The 26,069-nt window shown below is 40.4% G+C and overlaps 2 protein-coding genes across 3 annotated transcripts; one reads left to right on the top strand and one right to left on the bottom strand.

Annotated features, from left to right (window-relative positions):
* The first annotated feature begins 731 nt into the window (after positions 1–731).
* Positions 732–7,491, top strand: rad9a (RAD9 checkpoint clamp component A). Its single transcript, XM_017473826.3, has 11 exons — positions 732–984; positions 2,646–2,716; positions 2,996–3,118; positions 3,396–3,510; positions 4,313–4,412; positions 4,515–4,621; positions 5,616–5,722; positions 6,493–6,557; positions 6,651–6,752; positions 6,869–7,082; positions 7,168–7,491. The coding sequence occupies exons 1-11, from the start codon at positions 951–953 to the stop codon at positions 7,282–7,284; spliced, it is 1,155 nt and encodes a 384-aa protein (XP_017329315.1). The 5' UTR covers positions 732–950; the 3' UTR covers positions 7,285–7,491.
* Positions 7,492–8,428: 937 nt separating this feature from the next.
* tbc1d10c (TBC1 domain family, member 10C) lies at positions 8,429–19,730 on the bottom strand. Of its 2 annotated transcripts, none has more exons than XM_017473822.3 (10): positions 19,624–19,730; positions 19,270–19,385; positions 17,084–17,183; positions 16,852–16,959; positions 15,744–15,850; positions 15,231–15,345; positions 14,492–14,557; positions 14,219–14,408; positions 13,972–14,132; positions 8,429–11,870 (listed from the first exon to the last, which is right to left on the bottom strand). In XM_017473822.3, the coding sequence occupies exons 2-10, from the start codon at positions 19,380–19,382 to the stop codon at positions 8,970–8,972; spliced, it is 3,861 nt and encodes a 1,286-aa protein (XP_017329311.2). In that variant the 5' UTR covers positions 19,383–19,385; positions 19,624–19,730; the 3' UTR covers positions 8,429–8,969. The 2 variants fall into 2 exon arrangements, with proteins under 2 accessions (XP_017329311.2, XP_017329314.2); XM_017473825.3 differs by having other exon boundaries at positions 17,084–17,180.
* Positions 19,731–26,069: the final 6,339 nt, after the last annotated feature.

Below are 26,069 nucleotides of genomic sequence, written 5' to 3'. Positions count from 1 at the left end.
GCATAATAATTAACCAGAATGTTAGTTGTACACTAAAAAAAACTAAGCCTGAAAGGTATCTTTGGTGAAACTTGAAAACTTCCTGTAAGAGAATGTTACAGGAATGTTCCCAGAATATTAGTTTGTGGTTATAAAATACCACCTAAGAGCAACCTTTGATGAAAATTGCTTGCCAGTTGTCATATAATACGAGAACATTGGTGTTTAAAATTCCCAGGATGTTTTTAAGAATGTCAGTGCTGAATTTCTTAACCATAATAGAATGTTCCCAGAACGTTATGACATGGTTCCCAAAAAAATTACCCAAAACAAAACCAAATGCTAACATTAGGGAACGTTTCTGTGTTCACTGGGAAACTATATTTAACACAAAACCTATTTGTGGCGTGATCATAACATGGTTCCTTAATACTTTTTAGACTAAAAGGCCTGGCTGCAAACGGTTTGGGAACAGTTTATCCAACGTTTTCCATAATGTTATGTTTCGAACGTGAAACGTTTATAATGAATGACTTTCTAAAGTCAGTTAGTACACATACATAGTATTAGATTAATGATGAGTTCCTATATAGTGCACTACATAGGGAATGAAGCAACTGCGTGTGCATGTAGTGCACTATTCTGTGTGGCAGATATTTGAGATTCCTCCGTTGTCAGTAAGCTACAAAAAAAATAAAAAAATAAATAACACATCCGGGCGCGTTTATATGACGTGGCGCGATTCAATTGGTTGCTTTCAGCGCGCGACATGGCGAAGTGATGAGAAGTAAACAGTTTAGGCGTGTTTTCATATTTTTATTTGACTAATTAGTTGACTGTTATTGAGTATGTTTTGCACCAGCATCTCCGTTTAACCGTAAACGAAAACGTTTATTTTTAAATAATGTCTACGCATCTGTTTAGTTAATTAATTTGTTTGTCAGAATTCATTCTGTGCAAAGTGCACGAGGATGGACTGCGTTGCAACCGGAGGAAACGTCAAAGGTGACTTAGCTATGTGAAGGAATATAAGCTTACTAACATTAAAATACGTAATATTTTTTTTTGTATACCTCTTTATTATATCGCCTTTTATCCCAAACTAACAATGACTGGTTTTCAGAAGTTTGTGAGAACAGTTTTTAGCACTGGTTTTGTTTTCCAGGAAAGTTTTCTTTATGGAAATATAAGTTTCACTACGCGTTGTAGTTCAGAAAGTTCCCCCTAATGTTCCTACAACTTTTAAATCATTTAAACCTCTAAGGAACCTTGAACTAACTCTGAATGGTTAGGGGAACATTCTCTAAACCATCCCTAGACAAACCTGTGACTATGCTGGTACAGACCTGGCTGGTTGAAATCGAACCAGTATGTAATAAATCAGGACGGACACAGTGATTTTCTAATGTAGCAGGATACATTAATATGCAATAATAATAATCCATCCATCCATCCATCCATTTTCAGTACCGCTTATCCTATATAGGGACATGGGGAGCCTGGAGACTAATCCCTGGGGGCTCTAGGCAAAAAGCAGGGGATACCCTGGATGGAGTGCCAACCCATCGCAGGGAACAAACATGCACACATCCGTTCACACATGTCGGATAGTTTGGAAATGCCAGTCAACCTACAAACGCATGACTTAGGACTAAACAAGAATTCCTGGAGGAAACCCCTGAAGCACTCAGGGTGGAGGTGGGTTCAAATTCCACCTCCACCCTGTGGGATTTGAACCCCAACCCCAGAGGTGCAAGGCAAACATGCTGAGGTCTCTTTGGTGAACCTCGTAAATTTCCTGTAAGAGAATGTTACTGGAATCTTCCCAGACTGTTAGTTTGTGCTTATAAAATAGCACCGAAAAGCAACCTCTGATGAAAATTCCTTGTCATTTGTCATTTAATATGAGAACGATGTGTTTTAAAATTCCTAGAACATACCAGGAAGAGTCTTCTGACCGAAATGGAACGCTCCCAGAACGTTATGACATGGTTCCCAAAAAATACCCAACTGCTAAAGTTAGGGAAACTTGCTCCCCATAATAATAATAATAATAATAATAATAATAATAATAATAATAATAATATTACATCACTATACATAGAAGCTCATACATGAAGAGCTCCGGCTGAATCACAAGAGACACCAAAATATGCATGAATATTATCTGTAGCCCAATGTATTTATTATTCACAAATGTACGTAATACAGAATATTTTTTTGGTCTGCATTCCTTTTTGATTGCCAAAATATTTTAAAGTGTCCTGCCTATCGTCATTTCAGTGCAAATGGTCCTGAATGGAATGGATCCAGAACATTAGTTTGTATGCAATAATAATAAAAGCAATTGTGAACTTCCTGCAAGAGAAAGTTGGTTTGTAGTTTTAAAAAAAAATTTTTTGGCAAACCTTGTGTTCTGAGACCATGGAAGAATATTACAGGAATCTTCCAGAGCATTCCTTTGTGGCTACAAAAATAATACCTACAAACAATATTCATTGGCAAATGTTTCTTTTCTAAAATTAAGAGAAGTTCGCAGAATATTTCAGGAGCAATACTGAGTTGGTTCCTGGTTAGGGAAATGTTCCGTGTTTGCTGGGATATTATTAGTATTTTTTTTTCATGGTATCATTAGTTTGTTATTGCATGTACCTTCTATCTTACAGTGCTGGCCAAAGCAATACACTCCCTTTCTAGGATTGGAGAAGAGCTTTACTTGGAGCCCACTGAAGATGGGGTTAGTGTCTATGACTGTGTGGTCATGGGGTGTTAAGTATCCTCATTAATATTGCTGGATTATTGGGTGTAATGCATTATGCATCAAGTCTGATTCATATTTATTTATCCAGTGTGATGTATTGGTTCTCCTGTTGATTATTTATATTTATTTACCCTTATCTTTGTGTCTTTTGCTTGTATTTTCTCATTTGTGAGTCGCTTTGGATAAAAGCGTCTGCTAAATGAATAAATGTAAATGTGTCTGGGTTTATGTATATCACGTGCTCATGTTTTTCAGCTAACGCTGCGTGCAGTGAACTCATCCCGATCAGCGTTTGCCTGCTTCCTGATGTCTCCGCTTTTCTTCCAGAGGTACCAGGCTCCTCCAGACCAAGCCTTCCGCTGCAAAATGCCCATCAAAGTAACAGCGTCTCATGTTCCCAATCTCTTCTCAAATCTGTGATTATTAATTCCCTGTGTGCCAGTTATATATTATGTCATATTTAACATATTCTCCAGTTTCCTTCTGGTCCAAAATCATGCCAGTAGGAGGATTGGAAACTACATTTTCCCTAGGTGTGAATGTGTGTATGAGCACTGATTCAAATCAATGAATATTGACACCTCTAGTTATAGTATGAGTGTTTCAATGTGTCTCTCTCTCTCTCTCTCTCTCTCTCCCTCTCTCCCTCTCTCAGAGTGTACAGACAGTGTTCAGGTCTCTGTCGTCTCTCGAGCGTTCTGTGGAGAAGTGCCGAATTGAGATGAACAATCAGAAGAGTCGTCTGAGAATCACGCTGCATTGCAAACATGGTATAAACAAGATTTATGATAGATATAGAAGAGCTTTCACTAAGGAAACATTTATTTAACATTCATGGCAGGAGTCTCCAGTGTTGGCTTTATAGCTTCCGCCATAGGAAAGTCTTCAGGATCGCAAACTTAGAGAGAATTATGGTATAAGAGGAATAAATCCCTTTGGGACATGCTGTATTTGTAAAATAATGAACTACGGGTGGTGAGAGTAACTCGGCATTACGCCACCAAGTCATTGATTATTTCCCTATGACAGCATGCCCCCAAGTGCGTCGTTCCTTACTTCTCTAACATGTTTGCCACACGTGATGTTTTACTTAGTAAGTGTGCGTTAAAATTTTCATGAGAGAAAAAGTAGAGAGAATAGAAAGGGGGAGAAAAGGAGGGAAAGTTAATGGGGTAAAAGAGGGGGATGGAAGAGAACGAAAAAGTGAGAGGTGTGAGATGGCGAGCAAGTGAGCAGACAGGAAACTGAGATGTTTAAGAAAAGGAACAAAGAAAAGCCGAGAGTAATGAGAGAGAATAAGTACGAGAGGAGTATATAATGAGGAAAATACAAGAGAGAGAGATACAAGAGATACAAGGGAGAATGTATATTAAAAAAAGTAAAGGAAGAAAGCAGTTTGTGAAGGATATAAGGTGACTAGGAGGGGAAAGTGAGGAGACAGTGAGACAATTGGGAAAGAAAACAGAAGGAGAGATGGAGAGGGGAGGGAAACTGTGATGTGGGGAAAAAATGGACAGGAGGAAAGATTCATTACTCTTCTTATGGGATTGTATGTGTGTTTGGTTGTTTCAGGGCTTTTAAAGACACACAACTTGTCCTTTCAGGACTGTGAGTGCTTGCAAGCAGTGTTTGACAAGGACAACTGCACCAACGTGCTCCGAGCCCAACCCAGGTCTTCCTTCCTCCCTACCTCCATTTCTCTTTTCCTTTGTCTCTGTTTCAGTGTGCACCTCTCAGTTTCTTCTATAATGTCTCCCTTGTCGTCTGTGCGCAGGTTGTGGGTGGATACAGTTCTGCATTTCCCACCCTCTCTGGAGGAAGTGTGTGTATCAGTGAGCAGCGATCGAGTTTGGCTCAGGAACCACGTGGAAGATGATGCAGGTGATGTGTAACAGGCTTTCCATGTTATTTTCTGTTCTGTAAAATGCCTTCACAAGAACAGTACACGGTTCCTTCTTTACGTGACCTGATGTTGGTTCAGTGGTAATCGTTGGTCAGTGTGGTTTTCCAACTGGCAACACGTTTCAGGTGCATCTGTTTGTTTAAACTGCACCTCTCCCAACTCAGTACAAGAACAAACCCAGGTCTGCAATCCTCCAGTTGTTCACGAGTCCCTTGTTTGTCCTGAGCGGTTAAACTGCCCACTGTTCTTCAGAAAAATCCTCCAGGCCCTGCACATTCTTTACTTTTCCAGCATCTTCTTCATATCTGACTCCTTTCCTTTTAACAGCGACTATATGATGTCGAGATCAATCTTTTCACGCTGAGGATAACTGAGGGAGTCGTACACGACTGTTACAAAAGGTGCAAACGTTCACTGATGCTCAAGAAGGCAACACGATACATTAAGAGCCATGGGGGTGTAAACTTTTGAACGGCTGATCGGTGTAAATTATTATTATTTTGTCTTCTGGGAAGCATGTAAATATCTTCTGTAGCTTCTGAAGGACAGTACTATATGGCGGGGAAGCAAGATCTTTAAACAAAATAATAACAATTTACAATTACGATCATCCTGCTTAAAAGTTTACACCCCCCAGGGTTCTTAATGTATTGTGTTGCCTTCTTGAGCATCAGTGAATTTTGCAGCTTTTGTAATAGTTGTGTACGACTCCCTCAGTTGTCCTCAACCGTATGAAGTTAGCGACGCTAACGTCCAAACTGAATAGTGGCTGTAACTTTTAGGGAACTTTTAACTGTAATCACGTTTACGCCCCCAAATAACTGACTTCTTTTACAGTTTCTGACATTTATTCATATTCTGTTTAAAATCTCCTTGCAATGCAAGTTGTGAAAAATAAATAAATAAATAAAATGGTATATTAGTATTTTTTTATTTGAATTTTAGATGAAATGTTTCTCTTTTTCACACCAGACTCATCAAAAGCCATGATGACAGAGTTGTGTTTGAGCTCAGAAGAGTTTGATCACTTCGTTATTGGATCTCAGACCAGCATCACCTTCTGCCTCAAAGAGCTCAGGGTAAACACACACACACACACACACACCTACACACCTACAGTGTCTAATGTATTTAGATCGGTATATTGATCTACCGAACAACAAATGCGCCTTAGCAACGATTCTACAAGTTTATGGCACTGTTCTTCCTTCGAGATATTCCCTCTACTGGGGTTTTGTGGAAGCCATAGCAAATGATTTTACATCATTTTCATCCGCATCAAACCATTCAGTGAGTCCTCATGGCCGGTTGATGGGGGCGGAGTCATCCTGAAAGAGACCACACCTGTCAATATAGGAATGTTTCATTATAGAATAAATAAAAAAAGTGGATCAATCAGAAGACCTTTGTGTCGAATTGCAGTGACGCTTCACTCTAAGGGACATTTAGACACAATACATTCCATGCTAACAAAAATAAATGCCCCCCTCAAGCTTAAACACAAAAATGTTTTCCTTTCATTTGTCACCATTCTATACACAACAGTTATATAGTACGTGTTCAAGATTCATACAGATACTTAAATGCATTTTTGAATAAACATAGTGAGAATATATGATGTATTAATTATTCACAGCCATTTAGGTTTATTTGGTGTTCACGAGGCTTTGAAGTGCAGCGTACCGTTGTTATTTATCTCCTTCCTGTTTCACTGCATTGTCTTTTCATTTTAAATGTTAATCTGACTGCTTACATGTTGATCGTGGAAAATTACTTGCTAATGCAAATTACTTTAGAGTGATGGTAGAATTCTGTGGGTTCATTTAAACCTTTTCTCTCTGGCTCACAGGGTTTGTTGGTTTTTGCTGAGACAGCAGGTCTTCCTATCTCCATGTACTTTGATGAGCCTGGCAGGTAAACTGCTTAAAACATTCATCTGTTTTATCCTAAAATTACTTTACAGTTAATTTGTGTGTGTGTGTGTGTGTGTGTGTGTGTGTGTGTTAGCCCCGTTGTCCTGAGTGTGTCTGACAGCGTCTTAGACGCGAACTTCGTCCTCGCTACTCTCTCGGAAGACGCACACCAACGCAACAACAACAAAGCCAACAGGTAAAGAGATGTTTGCGAACAGACAGTATGAGTAATATTTATAGATTACATCCATTTGAATTAAGTAATTAATTAATGACCTTTGTTCATGCTCTGTTCGTCATCGTCTCCCCCAGACCCCGAGCCGAACTCCCACCCGATGACTTTATGTGCGACGACATTGACTCGTACCTCATCGCCATGGAGACCAGTGACCTCGCTGGGCCGTCCTACGAACCTCAACCTCAAACTTCCTCCTCCAATCACAAAAGCCGACGGCTGAGCGACGAGGAAGTCGACGAGAAGGAGGAGGAGGAGGAGGAGTCAGGGGAGGGACAGCCCAATAAAAAGGTTTTTAAATGTTTAGTATAATTTAAAAACCCATGCGTATCCGATGTGCTGTTATTCATCTCGTGTGTCATTCTATCATTCTCAGTTCTGCTCGCTTTTCTTTGGCTCCGTGCTGCCGGCTTCCTCTCGACCGACCAACCAGACAATGCAGAGCCAGGAAGTGCTGGCCAGCGACAGCGAGGACGAGAGACAGTCGGAATGAACGCTGCAGCAGTGATGCAACGGGAAACCGTGAGCAAAAGGAGAAAAGACAGAAGGACGAGTTACACCAAGAAAGATCATCCCGCACGGAACGTCCTTTTATTTTATTGTTGTTTCAGTTCCTTTAAGTTCAGTGTTCTTTTTTTTAAAAAGTCGAATCAGTGATGAAGCGGTCAAAACAAGACTAAAATTTAAGGTGTGTCAAGAATAGACAGTGTCATCTCTGCTAATCGAAGTCTTCTGAAATTTCATTCCTGACCTTGCAACAGTCATTAACAGCCAATTGAAACAAATGAGACCTATAATTGTATTTACATGGCTGATTTTATTTCGTAAACTATCCAGTCATTACCACTAAAGCATGGGGCTACATTCTGATATAGGAAATCACAACATTTACAAAATAGCAAGGAAATTTCATGAAAGGAAACTTTCTATGTTGTTGGATTCTTAATGATTGGTCAGATAGGGTGTTGATTCATTTTCTATAACAGCAGCCCAGACAGTAGTTCTGACTCTTAACTCAAATCACAGGTTTATATTAATACGTTCCTTCTAATAGGTTTTAACAGTAATACGTACTCGTTCACACGGATATGTATGGCGGACGCTTCACACAGTCTAAGACTGATAATAAATGGATTCAAATTGTGTTAACGAAGAAGAACATTATGTTGTGAAGCTTTCTGTAAGGAGATGTTTATTTTACATTTATGGAAGGAGTCTCCAGTGTCAGCGCTTAATGTTTTTCCTCAGTGGTGAAAGTGTTCAAGACGGAGGACTTTAAGGTATTTGGTTTCTCAGTAACGTTTTTTTTTTTTTTGTCATATTAATTTAGAGAGAGAAATATGAGCATGGATATGAAACAACTGTACATTAATTATAAACATAAAAAGCACAATGTTTTATTCATTAAAAATGGACACGAGTTTGCTGTGGTGTAAGTGGAATAAAAACATTTGGGAATTTATTGTTAAAGACGAATAATCCACACCACCCCAGTGTTTTCCTGTAACTGCATGCAAGGCCTGTGAGGATTGATTGATTGATTTTATTTATTTATTTCTTACACATGCTTGGCAAAACTTCCCTATTTCTCAGCTTTGGTGTTTATTTATGATGAAAGAAGACGTTAGAGTAAAGCATTACAATAGCAAAAACCAGCACATTTTGCTTTAATGATCAAATGTATATACACAGATGTTAACAGTTGCTCTGAAAAGAGGAATGAGTTTTACGAGCATTTCTCTATAAAGAGAACCATTACATCTTTATTATTATTATTATTATTATTATTACTACTACTATAACATGATGTGATTTTTACATTTCCGTCAAGAAGCTCGGCTCCACTTGCTGTTCACGTAAACCAAGGTTGGGGTTTGGGGTGAATGTCTTTTGAAGCTTTATTTCTTTCCCCTTGGCACCCTGTCCAGGGTGTACCCCACCTTGTGCCCGATGCTCCCTGGGATAGGCTCCAGGTTTCCCCGTGACCCTGAAAAGGAGTAAGCGGTATAGAAGATGGATGGATGGATGGATTTCCTTCACCGTTTTGGGTAACACTGATGGTCAGTGTTCTTTACAGCCTTCTTGCTCGGTAATGTTTAGCACATAGCATTTTTCAACTGCGATCATACTATAATCCATTTAGCTAAAAATGCTGAGAAGTGTCAGTGTGTCCTTCAGTCAGAAGTAACTCTCCGAATAAGAGTTCCTTTTCCGTCCTACCGTCTGAGAGCCGCTCTTCCCAGAGAAAACATCATTGTCATCATCATCCTGCTTTCTACTGAGCACCTGAAAACTCTTCCCTCTGGTCTGAGGCTTTTTCCTCTCCCGCCCTTTTTCCTTCTCCAGCTCTTTCTCTAGCTTCTTCCTCTCCTTCTCCTCCTCCTTTTCTTTCCTCTCCTGCATCCTCCTCCGCCGCCTCCTCTCTTTAGAGCTCAGCTTCTCCTCTCCCTCACTGAAGTCCTGGATGACAATTTTGGGGATGGCGGATTTGGAAGGCGTGTCGGCCCTGAGCCGGTGAAACAGACCCCTGCGTTTGGGTTTCTCTGACTTTGGGAGAGCTTGTGTTTGTGGTTTCTGTAGACCCTCCTCCTGTTTGGAGAGCTGTGTTTGTGTCGGCTGTGCGATATCTGACTCTTCTGCCTTTGTGGTTTGGGGGCATGACTCTTGTTTGACACATTGTTGCGGGTCCCTGAAAGTGTCCTCAGAGAGGATTGTGGGATAGTAGGTGTGGGAGCTGGAGGACCTGCGAAGGCGGAGCTGTGGGTTTGAGCCAGAGAGAGCGGGTTTGACCAGGTTTGACTCGGTTGCAATATTTATCTCTATTTTGGATTCCTCTTCTTCGTTGTCTGGTTGTGGAAGCTCTGGATTGCTAGATCCACTGGTTCCATCAGGTTCTCCATGCTCAGATGTGGAGATTTTGTTAACATCTATGTTTTCACCCTGTGTCTGGTTGGAGTCCTGTGGAGTCTCTGAGTCTCCAGAATGTTCCATCACTATTTCTGGTTGAACACAAGGTGAAGCTGCTGCTGTTTCTGATTCCTCTTGATCTGCTGTGAGATTATTGCTACTTCTCTTTTCTTCATCCATGACGGTTCCCTCTGTTTCCTCCCCTGGTGCTGCATCACTAATCCGTGCTTCTTTCTCCATCTCTTCTGAATGCTCTGTCTCACCTTCCTGCTCTTGCTGTGTCCTTTTCACATCTGTACTGCTTACACTTTCACAGAGTTCACCTTTCACATGATCTTCCTCTTGAACGGAGGGCGCTTGTTCCTCTGCATCCTTCTGATCTTCCGGAGTTTGTATATTTGAATGCATTTCCTCTCCCGTTTCCAAACTTTGTTCGACTTCATTTGTTTGTTCGCTGTCTTCCTGTTGCTTCTGCCCATCTCTGGGCACGTCTTCATGTACGAGACATTTTTTAAGCTTCTCTTCTTCATCATCACTATTTGATGGTCTGTCTTCGTTCTGTATTTCCACTTCCTGTTCGCTGCTGTTTGCCTTTATTTCATTTTCTTCCTGTATTTCCACTTCCTGTTCACTGCTGTTTGCCTTTATTTCATTTTCTTCCTGTATTTCCACTTCCTGTTCACTGCTGTTTGCCTTTATTTCATTTTCTTCCTGTATTTCCACTTCCTGTTCACTGCTGTTTGCCTTTATTTCATTTTCTTCCTGTATTTCCACTTCCTGTTCACTGCTGTTTGCCTTTATTTCATTTTCTTCCTGTATTTCCACTTCCTGTTCACTGCTGTTTGCCTTTATTTCATTTTCTTCCTGTATTTCCACTTCCTGTTCGCTGCTGTTTGCCTTTATTTCCCTTTCTTCCTGTATTTCCACTTCCTGTTCACTACTCTTTGCCTTTATTTCCCTTTCTTCCTGTATTTCCACTTCCTGTTCTCTTCTATTTGTCTTTATTTCCTTTTCCTGTTTATTTCCGATAGCAGTATTTATCTCTTCAGAGTCAACCAGATGTATTTCTTCTTGTTCTTGGCTATTTGTCACTATTTCCTCTTCCTGTTTACTGCTACTTATCTGCATTTCTTCTTCATGTTTACTGTTCATTCCATTTTCCAGCTCTTGTTCACAAGTACAGATATGTATTTCCTGTTCCTGTGTGTCAGTATTTACCTCAGGTTCCACCTCCTGTAGAGTGATATTCACGTCCTCTTTTTGTGTGCTGATATTAAGTTGTACCTCTTCTTCAGGTTTACAGGATTTATTTTCAATTTCCTCTTCCTGCTCACTTCTGTTTTCTTGTGTTTCGTCTTCAAGTATGTTTCTTGCAGCTTCCTCTTCCTCTAGTTGGGAAGGTTGTGATTGCGCTTGTTGTGTTTCGTGACGCTCTTGACTTTTTTGTATTTCTTCATCCTGGTCCTCTCCGGGAGTCTGTACTTTCTTTTCTTCATCTTGCCGTGTCTCAGTGCCATGCTGTTTTTCTATCTCCTGTTGACAGTTACCTGTTTGTAAATCGTCGTCTTTCGAGCCGGAAGGCGGCCTCGTTTCTTCTTCATATTCGCCGCTGTCTGTGTGTGATGGGACGGTGATGACCGCTGCATCGTTCTCATCCTCCTCAAACACAGTGTCGCTGTGATCTGTCGATTCTGAACGATTCTGTGTTTCCGCGGCTGATATACGCGCCGTGTTTGGGGTTGTGTTCCGGTCTTTCTGTAAGTTTGTACTGAACTCCTGTGGTGTCTTGTGTGTCTTCGCCCGTAGCTCTCCGGCTACACCGCACACGCTCGCCCTCCTTTTCTCCTCATCGTCACTGTCTTGTTTTGACGACCCTCGTCCCTCCCACTCCTCAGTCTCTGTTTTACTCCCTCTCTTCCTCCATTTTTTACGAAGGATCGCTGGAGAGAGAGACGAGTGCGAACGCATCACAGAAACACTCAGGTTCCCGCTCTGTCTCTCCTTCTTTACGTTCTCCTTCTCCCTTTCTTTCCCTTTCTCCCATATGATATAGTGTCCGTGGCAACGATCTCGAGGATCGAAGGTCGAGCCTGGGCGCTCTTTCCTCCATTTCTCTAACTCCTTTTCAGTCAGTCGCTGAAGCTCTGCCAAGGACAGGGGTACCGAACACACCTAAGATAAAGGAGAGAATGAGAATGAGTCTCGTGTCTGTTTTTATATACTAACTACTATTGCTTTCTAGGGCGTTCCTGTGGGTTAAGTGCGAAAACATGCAGGTAGGAGTGTCATTCATTTCTGATTTAGGGTTACACTCTCCCATTACAAACTGTCTGAGAGTTTCAGTCTGCGTAAACCTCATTCATTCATTCATTCATTCATTCATTCATCTTCAGTAAGAGTCATGGTGTAGCCATGGAGTCTGACCTGGGAACATTGGGAGCAAGGCAGGAAATACACCCCAGATTGGATCACAGGGCATCCTGCACACACTCATTCCCACCTACAGACAACCTAGCATAACCAACCCTGTTTAAACTTTTCATGCCTTAAATAAGATTATGAAATATAAACCGAGCATGTCAACAGGGGGTGCAAACTTTTAAGCCTTCTAATGAAGATAACTGCTAAATAAGAAAACACCAATAAATTAACATGTTTTCCGTTATGTAGACATTTGTAGGTTATATAAATGTACTTCTTTTTACACAGAACCCAACGGGCATCCCATGTTTTGCACTCAATATATCAGTATTTAGTTATATGCTCCACTCATCATGTTAAACGGTGACTATGTTTACATCCTCATTAATATCCTGATATTAATCAGAATTTGGCAATATTCTAATTAGTATTGAGTCATTAAGACAATATTCTGATTCACACCCCTGGATTATGCCTGTTTTAATCTGAAAAATTTGCTGCATGTAAACACCTTATTCAGAATTTCTACTGAATGGAGGTATATACGAATGGTCGGCCTGCGAGAAATTGTGGGTGCTAACAGATGCTTAGCTGTAGGCTAGGTATTTAGGAATGGCATCTCAGGCATGCTCAGAACAACCATGTATACAGGAATATTCCCATGCCTGTACGCATATAAACATCGTGTTCGGAATATGGCTGCAACTCGAATATAGACCTTAAACAGAATTTGATGTGCGTGTAAACGTAGTCTGATGCCGAAGGTGAACTGAATGAAAATAGATCAAGATATTTCTAGAGTCGCTTGCATCTTGTGCAAAAATAAAACAAATTCAAAATATGTGACTCAAAGTGCCAAGAAATAGCTTTAACATGGTTTTAAATGTTTAAAACTAAACATGGTTGGTTGTTGTGAAACTCAAAATACACAAATACAACCCCTCCCTTCAGCGTTCCATCTACAAACACGTACTTGCACCATGTCAAGTCAAGTCAAGTGGGTTTTTATTCTCATTCCTCTATAGATTGTGTACATTGGAACGAAATGCCGTTTCTCCAGGGCCATGGTGCGGCAACACATAACAGTGTGAACAACAACTGGAAGCAAACTAGGATGTTAGTGGAAGAGGCGTTGTTTTCTGAATTGACTTGTGTGACTAACACATTATTGCTCTTTACCCAGATTGGCTATACAATATGTTGTTGCTTCACAAGGTTGCCAGGGTTGTGGATTTCATGCCAGATTGGACTAATTTTGGAATAAGGTTGTGGGTTTAAAAATAGTTTGCGGCCACCGAGATCATGTTTTAAAGCAAATAATTGGAATTCAGTCTTAATCGATTTACACAAATGTAGGTTACAATTTCTGCTTTATGATATATTTCAAAGACTGAAATAGGGAAAGAGAAGTATGGAGTAGATAATGGCCATACCATAAGATGATAAAATTAAAATAACTGCAAATCAGATATGCGTGTGCACCACGTTGACCTTATTTCCACGGTGAAGTTGTATTTCCTGAGATCTGGCAACTCATGGTGGTCATCATTATTTGTTTGTTTTTTCCCCCTCATGTTTAGAGAACCTGGGGTTCCACAGAGGCTGGAGTTTCTCCTCTAACCTGTTATTCTATTGACAGCTGCTAGAGTGTGAGGAGAACTTCACCAAATATGACAATAAAATGTTCTGATTAAAAAGTTTCCCCTAAGGGGGACAATAAAAAGTGAACAAACAAACCTTTACTTATGCAACTGTAAATGTGGTAAGTATAGGGAATTTCCCCAGTGTGGGATGAATATAGTTTATCTTATCTTATCTTAGTTTGAGTACTGGTCCCACCCAAATTACTCACCTCTTGAATAAAGGCGTCAGCTTGTTCATGTTGGACACGCCCCCTAACTGACCGCAGTCTCTCCAGAGTCTCCATCTGGCCATCACACTCTTTCCGATGTCGAGCCTCCCCTAAGCACCTGCGCACTAAAACCACGGCCACCTGAAACAGCACACGTACACCTGCAACACACACACGTATCAGTCACACACTTATCAGTCTCGCTATGTGAAGGCATATAGTCCAACCTGCACAAATAATCCCTCACCATTGCAGAAGAAGAGGTCCCAGACCCGGAGTAAAGTGTTAAAGGGCAGGTGCCGGCTATACAGGCACATCAGCCAATCCGTGGCAAACATGAGAGGCTCCACCCCTTGTCTCTTCATGTGTTTGTATGCAGCCGGACATGTCCTTTTTAGTACGCTAAAAAGAATTGCAGCATCAAACAAAACTCCCTCCTGTGTAGACAGAAAGCACAAACTATAAAAACAATGACATTTTCTCCTCAGGTGTGCTCTGACTTGTTGTAATTCTGCCCTACCAGCAGGGGGCTGTAGTAGCCAGGGAGGTAGAGTTCGCTGATCTGTACCAAACACCAGAACGCTTCCTGAAATAGTCATGGAATTTAAGTTAAGCAGTTGTATTGCCAGTATTGGTATTTTTTTTTAATGACTAGCAAGGCTTCTCAACAAAGTCCTTGGCATACAAACAGATGACAAATTAAAGGAAGTGTAAGTGTTTTTTGGGCCACCATGAGCAACCAAAATAGCTTCAGTACACCTTAGTATAGATTCTACATGTCTCTGGAGTGTAACTGGTGGGATGAACACTGTTTGCCCACAACATACTTCCTTCAGTTGCTGTTTTTATGCTAAGCGCTATCTAAAACATTACTCCAAAATTTTCCATAGGTGTTCAATTGGGCTGAGATCTAATCAATGTGAAAGCCATAGCATATGCTTTACATCATTTTCATCCTCAACAAACCATTCAGTGAGCCCTCGTAACCCTGTGGAAGGGGAAGCAGAGTCATCCTGGAAGGTAGCATTCCCATCAGGATCGTGACCAAACTGAATATGTATGCACTGATTTGCAGTGATGCTTCCATCTAACGGGGCAATTGGAGCCAAATCATATCAGCAAAAACGAATGACCAGCCTCCCGCCCCCACCCTTACAGTATAACAGAGCCATCATTTCCATTCATTTGTCACCCACCTGTATGTGCACATTAGTTTTAAATGAGGTTATATGTCCATGTTTCTGACTGCAGATATGTACCTCTATGGGCATGTTCATTAGTAGCACTGCTGCCACGGGACCCTGTGCCTGGCAGTACCCCTCGTCAGGCCGAAACTGAGTGTACGCCTTCAGAACCTGCAACAAGCCCTGCTGCCTTCTCACATGAAGGCAGGAAGAAATATAAAAACAGAAATTTGTATTAGCTTCATTGGAGCCCCTGCTGAACCAAACCAAGTGGTCAAAACACAGGCTGGGCTGGTAAGTGCTCCTAGACCAGCGTGTGTTAGAGTGCGTGTGAATCCCTTTAAGTGAAATATATGATATCAATTTCAGACACTAGGGCTACGAATCCTGAACTGTCCATCTAACTTCCTTACTAAGGTGTAACTTCTTGAAATCTTGAACCTTGAGACAATTTGGTAGTGGTAAATAAGTATCAACGTCTACCAGTTTCACCAGCATAGCCTGTGTGTAGCTTGTCAGAACAAGCTAGATTGAATGATTGTTGGGACATGAATGATTGTTAAGGAGAGGGACAGAGAGTGCTTTTACCCATGGCTGTCTTTGGATTGAAACATCTCGTGGAAGGGAAACTGCCTGTCTGTGTCTCTCTTGATGACATCAATCCAGCTTTGCTGACCAGGGGACGACTCCAGAGTCTTACAGAGAGAAATTAACAGAGGAATGAAACACAAACTAGAACTGACAGGTCAGAACAGGTCATGGGAAAGATGGTCTACTCTCAAACCCTGGCATTCGATAGCTGCTTTTCACTGACTAGTTGCTGGAACCATTTCACTGGATTCCATGCCAGAAGAAACAGTTCTTGACTGGCAAAAGTGGGTTTGGTTCTAGCACCAACAATTAGCAACATCAGGGATTTGGGGGCTGTGCCATTTTGTTTACAAAACATATGCAACTCAAATTGGGTTTATTTATTGGACAAAGGAAGAAACATGTTTTGCTAGCAACTGCAACAAGTTGAAGAGCCCCAAGGATTCTTTGGATGGTTATGCTAATAGGGTTCTATGTAGAACCATGGTCACCAACCCTCTTCCTTGAGATCTACCTTCCTGCAGGTTTCATCTCCAACCAAAATCTAACACACCTGTTTTAGTTGATCAAGATCTTCTTAAGGCAATGATTAGATATACAGGTTGGCACAATTGTGGTTGGAGCTAAAGTTAAGGTAGATCTCCAGGAACAGGGTTAGTAACCAGTGATGTAGAATATTTAAAGGTTCACCAAAGAGATACATTGACCAGTGAGGCTCAGTAAGAAATCCAAACTCAGGACTATCAGTACCCTGACCAAGTGAGCATGTCATTTTGCCATCACATACGTTTCCTCACACCTACCACAAACATGCTGGTAGGTGGACTGGAGAATTGAAATTTCCCATAGGTTTAAATGATTGTGTGTGCATGGCACCCTGAGATGGACTGGCATGCCATCCAGGGTGTATTCTTGCCTCCTGTTCATTGGTCCCGGAATAAACTCTGTATCCACCACAACCCTGACCTGGATGAAGCAGTTACTCGAATGAATAAATGAATGAATGAATGTTGCTCCATAGACACCTGGAATTTTGTAATAAAATGCAGGTGTAGGTCCTTTTCCTCTTTTCTTTCCTCTCCTGCTCACTAACATATTCACTCACTTTGTAGAGATCTTGGTTATTCTCTTTCCTCTGTTTCGCTCCACAAAGCAGGGGCCAGCACCTGGCCCTGACAGATGCTGGGATGCCCTTCTGACACTGAGCTTTTATCTGTAGGCAAGAGAGGATGATGGTGATGATGATGATAATGATGATGATGAAGGAGATTTTGGGTTTCTGACAGTGTGATGATTGATAAATAGTGAATGTTTCTTTCTTTTTTCCACAAACATACCTTACTGTGCTTCTTCTCAAGTACCTGATCCCACTGGTTCATAAGGGTGATCCATTTCATTTCACGGTGTCTCACCAACTCAGGACAGGGGTCATCACTGCTGGTGACACAAATACAGCATGTAAACTATATGCTTTTTATTGTGTTACTAGAAAGAAATTAATTTTGCCTATATAATGTCTCACAAAGATATCACATGCATTGCATTAAACTAGGTGACATATGCCGTATATATTGTACAATTTATTACTGGACAGGTTGATTCTTACTAAAAAAAGAATACACATGCATGTAACTGCATGCCTTTCTTACACAATCCAACTAGTCTCCTTTACCCAAAACAAATCTAAACAACACTGACATTATGACAAAACTATACCAGTACTGACATTGTGACAAATCTATGATAGTAATACTACTAATATTATGACAGGTCTTTGGCAATACTGAAATTACTGACAAATCTTTGACAATAATCACATTACTGACAAATATATGACAATACTTACATTATGACAAGATATTACAGGTATTACAGTTCTATATTAAATTAGGTGACATATGCCATATATATATAATATGGCCACTTTATTACTAGGCAGTAATAATTCTATGACAATCCTGACATTATGACAAATATATGACAATAGACCTTATATAAATCTATGACAATAATGGCACAGACAAATCTACTACAATCCTGACATTATGACAAATCTATGATAATCCTGACATTATGACAAATCTGTGACAATCCTGATATTATGGCAAATCTATGATAATCCTGACATTATGACAAATCTATTACAATCCTGACATTATGACAAATCTATTACAATCCTGACATTATGACAAATCTACAATCCTGACATTATGACAAATCTATTACAATACTGACATTATGGCAAATCTATTACAATCCTGACATTATGACAAATCTATTACAATACTGACATTATGACAAATCTACAATCCTGACATTATGGCAAATCTATTACAATCCTGACATTATGACAAATCTATTACAATACTGACATTATGACAAATCTACAATCCTGACATTATGGCAAATCTATTACAATCCTGACATTATGACAAATCTATTACAATACTGACATTATGACAAATCTACAATCCTGACATTATGGCAAATCTATGACAATCCTGACATTATGACAAATTTATTACAATCCTGACATTATGGCAAATCTATTACAATCCTTACATTATGACAAACCTATTACAATACTGACATTATGACAAATCTATTACAATACTGATATTATGACAAATCTACAATCCTGACATTATGACAAATCTATGACAATCCTGACATTATGACAAATCTACGACAGTCCTGACATTATGACAAATCTGACAGTAACGACATTACTGACAAATCTATGAAAATAATGACATTACTGACAATTTCATGACAATATTTCGGTCAATTCTGTAAATTAAAAAAGAAGCATACACCAATAACATTTTAGATAGCAAAATATAAAATGAAAAACTTGTATAAACAAAATGTTTTTAATGTATTTATCTTTAATGTATTTATGGTAATATCAATTAGATAATACAGCAATATGTTCTGTTGTACACAACTACAGTATATATATTTATACACACACAGTGCAAAGGTTTGTATTCCCGTACCACAAAATTATGAAACATTTAATGTGACCTTTTCAGGTCCGCTGCCGTTTGTTTCCGCAATTTTTGCAACTCTGTAGCATTTTTACAGCAAGTAGCATTGCTGCTCCACTGCTCCAGGGTCCTTGGTTTGAACCTGATCTCAGGTTATTGTCAAAAACATTTTGAGAGAAAAGTTTGATCTACATTTGACCTAACCGGAACCCTGTTCCTTGTCTACAACATTGCAACAGGCAGCTTTTAAATGTACATCTCTGAGACTATCAGAGCACAAAGCACAACTGTCACAATAAACACCCTAACATACATATACACACACACAACAGGAAACCACATTCTGACATGGCCAATATCACCATGGTAATGTGGCAGGATGTTGAGAGCAACAGAGAAAGTAATTGTAGGTGACGGTTGAGAATAAGTTAACAAAAATACCTTATTCCACACACCCACACACACACAAAGTTGAACACACAGCTCTTCCACAGTGTGTGTGTATGTGTTTGTGTGTGTTTGTTAACACTGACCTGTCGTTATTCGTATCTCCATTAACAAGCAGGAATCCATAACGGTCTGTTTTAGCTTCTGAGGAGCCGGAGGTGCTCTCTCCGTCTTCTCTCTGGTCCGAACAGAGAGACATCACCTGAAAGAAAGAAAAAGAGAGATTTAAACTCAGGAGCAAGAAAATCAACACTATCCCGGATATGAACTATTTTCTCATAGCCATGACTGAGCTGTTTCGACACACCTAAACCTCACATCCTCTGCATCATTTCTCTTGATCAAGCGTGTGCGTTGTGTGTGTGAGTTGTACAGCTTGGTTTTGGGAAATGGAAGATGAAAAATGAAAAGTGTGAGAAGAAAAGCATAAAAGTACTTACCTTCAGATGTACTGTCTAACTATAAGGTGCTGCTATGGGAGGGAAGATAGATCTGAAAAAATGACTTCCGCTGTAGTGTGTGTGTGTGTGTGTGTGTGTGTGTGTGTGTGTGTGTGTGTGTGTGTGTGTGTGAGAAAGCGAGAGAGAGAGCCTGTGCACATGCTTGAGGAAAGTTCACAAACAAGCCGTGATTGAAAGGATTATAGAAAGTGACCAGACTAAAGCTAGTACATTTAATCTAGGATGGGATTGGTAATCCTAATAGTGGAGAATTAAACCTGTAGCAAGAGTTTGAGATTATGTGTAGGTGTGTAAAATGTGTCTTTGGGTTCAAGAGTAAACAAGTGTGAATCTTTTACACTTCCTATCCAAGATTACGTCAAATATCATTGAATGTGGTATAATATGAGCTAATGTTTCACATTCCTTATTATTTGTCTATTTCTGTGTGTTTTATTGTGATGTCTGCTGTGTGATGTCTTGTGTCTGCGCTACTCTTGCTGAAAATGAACCAGGAAAGTCATAAACATCTGGGTCCCAGTGTTGTTTTGCCTCCTCATTGGCCACAATAGCTCTGAGAGGTCTGTTACTCTTGTGCAAACTTTATGCAGGCTTAATACATTGGTTGAAAGCATCATTGTAGTGTTCTAGGTATTTTCACCACATTTCTGGATCATTTATAAAGTCTGGGTGGCACGGTCGCACATCAGGTAGCGCTGCCAGGATTCTCGGTTCGATCTTGAGTTCGGGTTACAGTCTGTGTGGAATTTCACATGTTCTCCACATAATCCATGTGGGTTTCTGGTTTCCTTCCACCTACTAAAAAACATGCCAGTAGGTACATTGGCTGTACTAAATTGCCCCTAGATGAGAATGAGTGGGTGTATGGTGCACTTTGAGGAACTGGTGTCCCATTCCGGGTGTGTTTCCACATTACAGCCAGTTTTCCCAGGATAGACTCCAGATCCAGAGAAACCCTGATCATCAGTTATAGTAGATGAATGAAAGAATGATTTCGTTATTAGGCCTCTAAAGTCTATACATTAATGCCATTATGCGACTAACAAATCAGAATCTGCCAATGCAACTTTGTCCTATAAAATCCTGTTTAAAACCTGGACTTACCACTGAAAACAAGGTGAAACAGAAAAAAGACCTGTCTTACTCTGTGACTGCCATGAATATGCCCAGCCTGTTGAATAGCAGGGAACTCTGTTATCCCTTTGCTTTGTGGAATTGTATTCTCTCTTTCCTTTTCAATAGTTCATCATGGTGTGCACGGTGGCTTAGTGGTTAGCATGCTTGCCTCACACCTCTAGGTTTGGGAGTTCAAATCCTGTCTCTGTCCTGTGTTGAGTTTGCATGTTCTCCCATGCTTTTTGGGTTTCCTCCAGGTACACCGGTTTCCTTCCAAAGATGTACTGTAGGCTGATTGGCATTTCCAAATTGTCCATAGTCTGTGAATGGGTGTGTGATTATGCCCTGTGATGTGTTGGCACCCCGTCCAGGGTGTCCCCCACTTTGTGCCCCAAGTTCCCCGGGATAGGCTCCAGGCTCCCCCGCGACCCTGTGTAGGATAAGAGGTATGGAAAATGAATGGATAGAATATTTCATTATTCCTTTCACTCTATTCATAGCCAGCTCTGTCCTGGTTTAATCACTCTTTATCCAAAGAGGATTCTAATGATGAGAACTCATCTGTCTGCCTGTCCGTCTGTCTGTCTGTCTGTCTAATATGAGGGCACTGATTTTTCTACACTGAAAAATATACTCTCTGGACAGCCTGGTTCTTTTGTCTCCCCTGACACCAGTTTGGACATGCTAATCCACTGGGGATTATATACAATGATCATCTGTAGTGCACATGAGGCTGTAGTGCTGATGAATAACCTCTTCAAGATGTTCAGCTTCAGGAATCAGAGTACAAGTACAAAAATTTTCTTTGAATTTCAGTGAACGGCAACATTTTCTGTACTATTGCTGCGTACAAACATGAAATCAATACCACAGGTGGGAGGAGAAGTTATTTATAGTATTGCTTAAACTTCTGTCAGAAGTGTGTGTGTGTGTGTGTGTGTGTGTGTGTGTGTGTGTGTGTGTGTGTGTGTGTGTGTGTGTAGGAATAAAATACAAAGTGCATTGTAGTAAAAAAGTCAATGATGAAGTGGCACAACCCAAATCTTTTCCAATAAAAGAACATCCCAAAGTGTTTTGTTCCTCTTATACAACAGCATTTTAGTCAGTTACATTTTATTATAGAACATGTCGATTTTTATTCTTTTATAGTTACATTTAATGTTCTGGAGCAATCACGAAACAAGTGAGTTCCTGTTGTCAGGTGATAATAATAAATTAGTAATAAATTAGTTCCACACACAAGAGCGTTTTTAAGGACAAAAACCTGACAAATGTCTTGAAATAAAACATCTGAACAATGTCTTCAGGTGTGGTAACTGTGGTATAAGCGGAATAATTATTCCTTGGTAATTTATTCCTTAAATAAAAGCACTCTCCAGAGACACCAATGATCTTTGTTATTTTCTTCTGAACTTTATTTTTCTTCATAAATACACCTTTAATGAGGTTGTGTATATGAGAGGACGAGATGAAAACACAGTTTTACTCTTTTAATCTTTTTTCTTCAAGTCAGGCAGTACATGGGAAATAAAAGCATGTAAGAACTAAAGTTGGTGAGAGGCGAAAGAGACAATGTTGTACCACATACACCATACGATTGGTCTGAGAAATCATTCAAGCCAGTTGTTTGGATTTGTCGCTTTACCGCATCATACCCAATGGGCTACATGGACATACACTTCCGCGTATAACCAAAATGGCACCTCTGCTCATCCGCTATAAAGGCAATGATGCTATTTTGCACCCGGTGTCTGCAGGAGCTCCCGAAAATGAACATCTGCGACATTCATCATATATGCAAGAACACTTGTAAAGTTCCTTTTAGTAAGCTGGAGAAAGGCGTCAGGCTGTGTGGTTTCATCGTAGTGTTGGGCTAACGTTAGATAGGGTGTTTGTTTCTATTAATATGTACTTTCTTACCTTCATAGTAGTTTATGTATGATGAAACCACACAGTCTGACGCCTTTCTCACTGTACTGGTGAATGTAAACAGTGCTACCGGAGACTCAAGATTTGCGTTATTTCAAAACGGAAATAGGTCATACCCCGAGTAGTTCATTTGCGTAAATTTGAGAAAATCTCTGCTCGCTTGCTGCACTGTTGGTTTGTCGCTTGTCGTTGTCGTTGAAATGTCCCTATCGTACGCATACATCGTACGAAAACAAACGGCCACCTGTCACTTTGTTGCTCACTAGCGTGAATAACATACCTTATACCATGGTCTGTCTGAATACTATATTCTGATTGGCTACAAGGTGTGTGTTCAATACCACGGCGCAGTTTAATACTTGATTCTGATTGACTGACAGACGTTCTAAGGTGTGCAATTATTTTTCAGTAAATGCACAGCTAAAGTAGTTCTAGGCAGGTCTTGACCGCATTACTGATCCATATCACTTCGCCGAACTTACGGAACTGAACTAGCGGGAAAGTTAGCCTATCGTCCACCAATAGGAACAGCACACAGTACGTGTGACGCAAACTTCGTCATCAGCAAAGTACGAGTGTACTGTACTGATTTTCCTAACTGTGTGTACTTTGTATGCGCAGGTGAGAAAAATAGCGATGTGTAAACAACAAGACTTAGAGACTGTATCACAGTACCTGTCCAGGCTCACTGAGATCCATGATGCAAACTCAGGCTTGGAGAAACCAGACGCTCTGGCAGATGGGCAGGCGGCCGTCACAGCATGTGAGGCACATCTCAGAAACAGCTTTATGAACGGCATGAAACCAGAAATTGCCGCTATAGTCAAACAACAATGTATCACCTGGGACACCGGAAACCTCACACAAGTGGAGAGGTATGCAATCCATGCGGAGAAGCTCCTACGAGACGCAAAGGACAGAAAGACAGAGAAGGGGGGAAAAGACCTACACACAGCCATGCTAACGGCTTGTAACATGGTCTCCTTCTCTGGCCGCTTCTAACCACGGCGTGCACTGTCCCTTCTCTGACCGATTTTGTTGGTCTGAAGCCCTCAGGCAGCAGTGTTGTTGGTCCCTTCACTTGGGATCTCGTATGTAACGCCACCGGTGAAGTTAGGACGGCTGGAGCATAGTTTGGTGGGGGTTGGTGGCTCGGTTCTGACAGGTTCGGATAGAGTGTCGTAGGCTGGGCCGCTTCATCGTGTGGAGGTGCCTCTGAAACTGCAGGTTCCTCCTTCTTTCCGTTTATTTTTACCGTTATTATCTCTCTATATATATATACCCGTCTGTATATACCTTAGTTTTGAAGCTGTGATCTAAGAAACACCGATCTCTCTGCCGTCGCAGAGGCGAAGTTCCTGGAACTTCTTATAAGAAATCGCCTCCATGTAATACTTCCCTCAATGTAATACGTGCATTTCTTATATTATTGACTCCCTTCCACACAGACAGCAATACACAGTGACTTCATAAAATTCTAATTCTAAATCATTGACTCCCTTCCATAGAGATAGCAATACATAATGACTTCATAAAATTCTAATTCTAATTCTAAATTCTTGATGATTCCTACCGGTCAGTGGTAATGCTGCACCGGTCTTTCGCTCTGCACAATAAAGACCAAACCGCCTTCGCATCAACACAGACTTCAGAGTGAAACTTTTCCACGGGCGTCCTCCGGTTTGCTTGTTGTCCAGAAAAGCTGAAAAGACTCGCGCAGCCCACCCAGGAGACGCCAAATTGTCGTGGAAATTAGACAACACTCGCAGACTCATCCTCTGAAGGTAAAAAGGTGCTTTTTACAGAAAGATGGTTATTACAGGATAGAATAAAGCAGGATAGAACAATGAGAGCGCTCTGAATCCCTTGTGAGAGCGCTCTGAAGCCCTTACTATATATATGAAAAGCAAAGCATGACACACTTCTGTGTACCGATAAGAAGCAGTTTGAGGCAGTTCAAACAGGCTTTGTTTTAGGATCTTGGAAGATGTGCAGACGAACCTTGAACAGGAGAACATGTTTGTGTCTCTGTAAGCAGATAAACATTCTGTACTGATCTCAGTGACATGACATGGCTTTCTTAGGCGTTATCCTCAGATGAACATGAACAAGAACAAACTTATTACAAAGTGAAAATGAGTCATTTCCTTCACACATGTGTGCATAATTCTTTTGCACTATTTAGTTGTTCCAAAAGGTGGCAGCAGTATCCCAGTGCCGTTGATTCTCAAGGTAGTTGAAGAAAAAACAGAATACACAGAGGAGACGGAAACGAGTGCAGGTTAGAAAGTACCCGCATTTGTATAATTCTAGTCTTAAAGAGTATAAGGATTTGCATACGGGTGCTAATCGTGGCGAAAGTTTGCCTGAGCATTGTTCATCGTGTTGTTGTGATTCTTCTTCGTTGTCGTCCTTCACACCAAAAGACCTGCTTTACTGCTCTGTACTGACTCTTGTAAGCCAGGAGGGGTATTGCAAGTGGTCGTAATGCACATGCGTCGACCGACTGTGTACGTGTATGCGTGTATGTCAGGAGGGGTAGTGCAAGTTGTCATAATGTGCATGTGTCGACCGCCCGTGTATGCGTATATGTCAAACGGAGTATACTTTGAAAGGCTATATGACTATACTCTAGCGTACGCGTAAAAACACGATGTACACCAGAGGCTTTACTTAATGCATTTGGATATGCAAATGATCAGGATGATTTGTAGCGACTTTCCCCTGAAACTCATTCTGGTGGCACTGAGAACAATAATTTAATTGAGGAGTGACATTTGAAGAAGCGTCAGAAGAAGTGAAATATTCGCAGGAAGATCATTATCAAATTATTCGTCGCAGTAAAAACACGTCCCACAGCGTGGCGATATTACATTATATATGTATATATATATATATATATATATATATATATATGTATATATATATGTATATGTATGTGCGTGTGTGTGTGTGTGTGTGTGTGTGTGTGTGTGTGTATGTATGTGTGTGTATGTGTATGTGTGTATGTGTGTGTGTGTGTGTGTGTGTATGTATGTATGTATGTATGTATGTGTATGTATGTATGTATGTATGTATGTATGTATATATATATATATATATATATATATATATGTATATATATGTATATATGTATATATATGTATATATATGTATATATATGTATGTATATATGTATATATATGTATATATATGTATATATATGTATGTATGTATATATATATATATATATATATATATGTATATATATATATATATACATACATACACACACACAGTATATAAGAGCGCGCGCGGGTTAAACCCCCCCCTCTTTGGTGTCACGTGACGCGGGCGGAAGCGTTTATGTGACCGGCGCACGCGGACTCCCGCGCGGGCGC

This window comes from Ictalurus punctatus, chromosome 8, assembly GCF_001660625.3.
Source record: "Ictalurus punctatus breed USDA103 chromosome 8, Coco_2.0, whole genome shotgun sequence".
NCBI lineage: Eukaryota > Metazoa > Chordata > Actinopteri > Siluriformes > Ictaluridae > Ictalurus > Ictalurus punctatus.
Note: the sequence above shows the minus strand (reverse complement) of the source record. Positions and strands in the feature narration are given on the sequence as shown.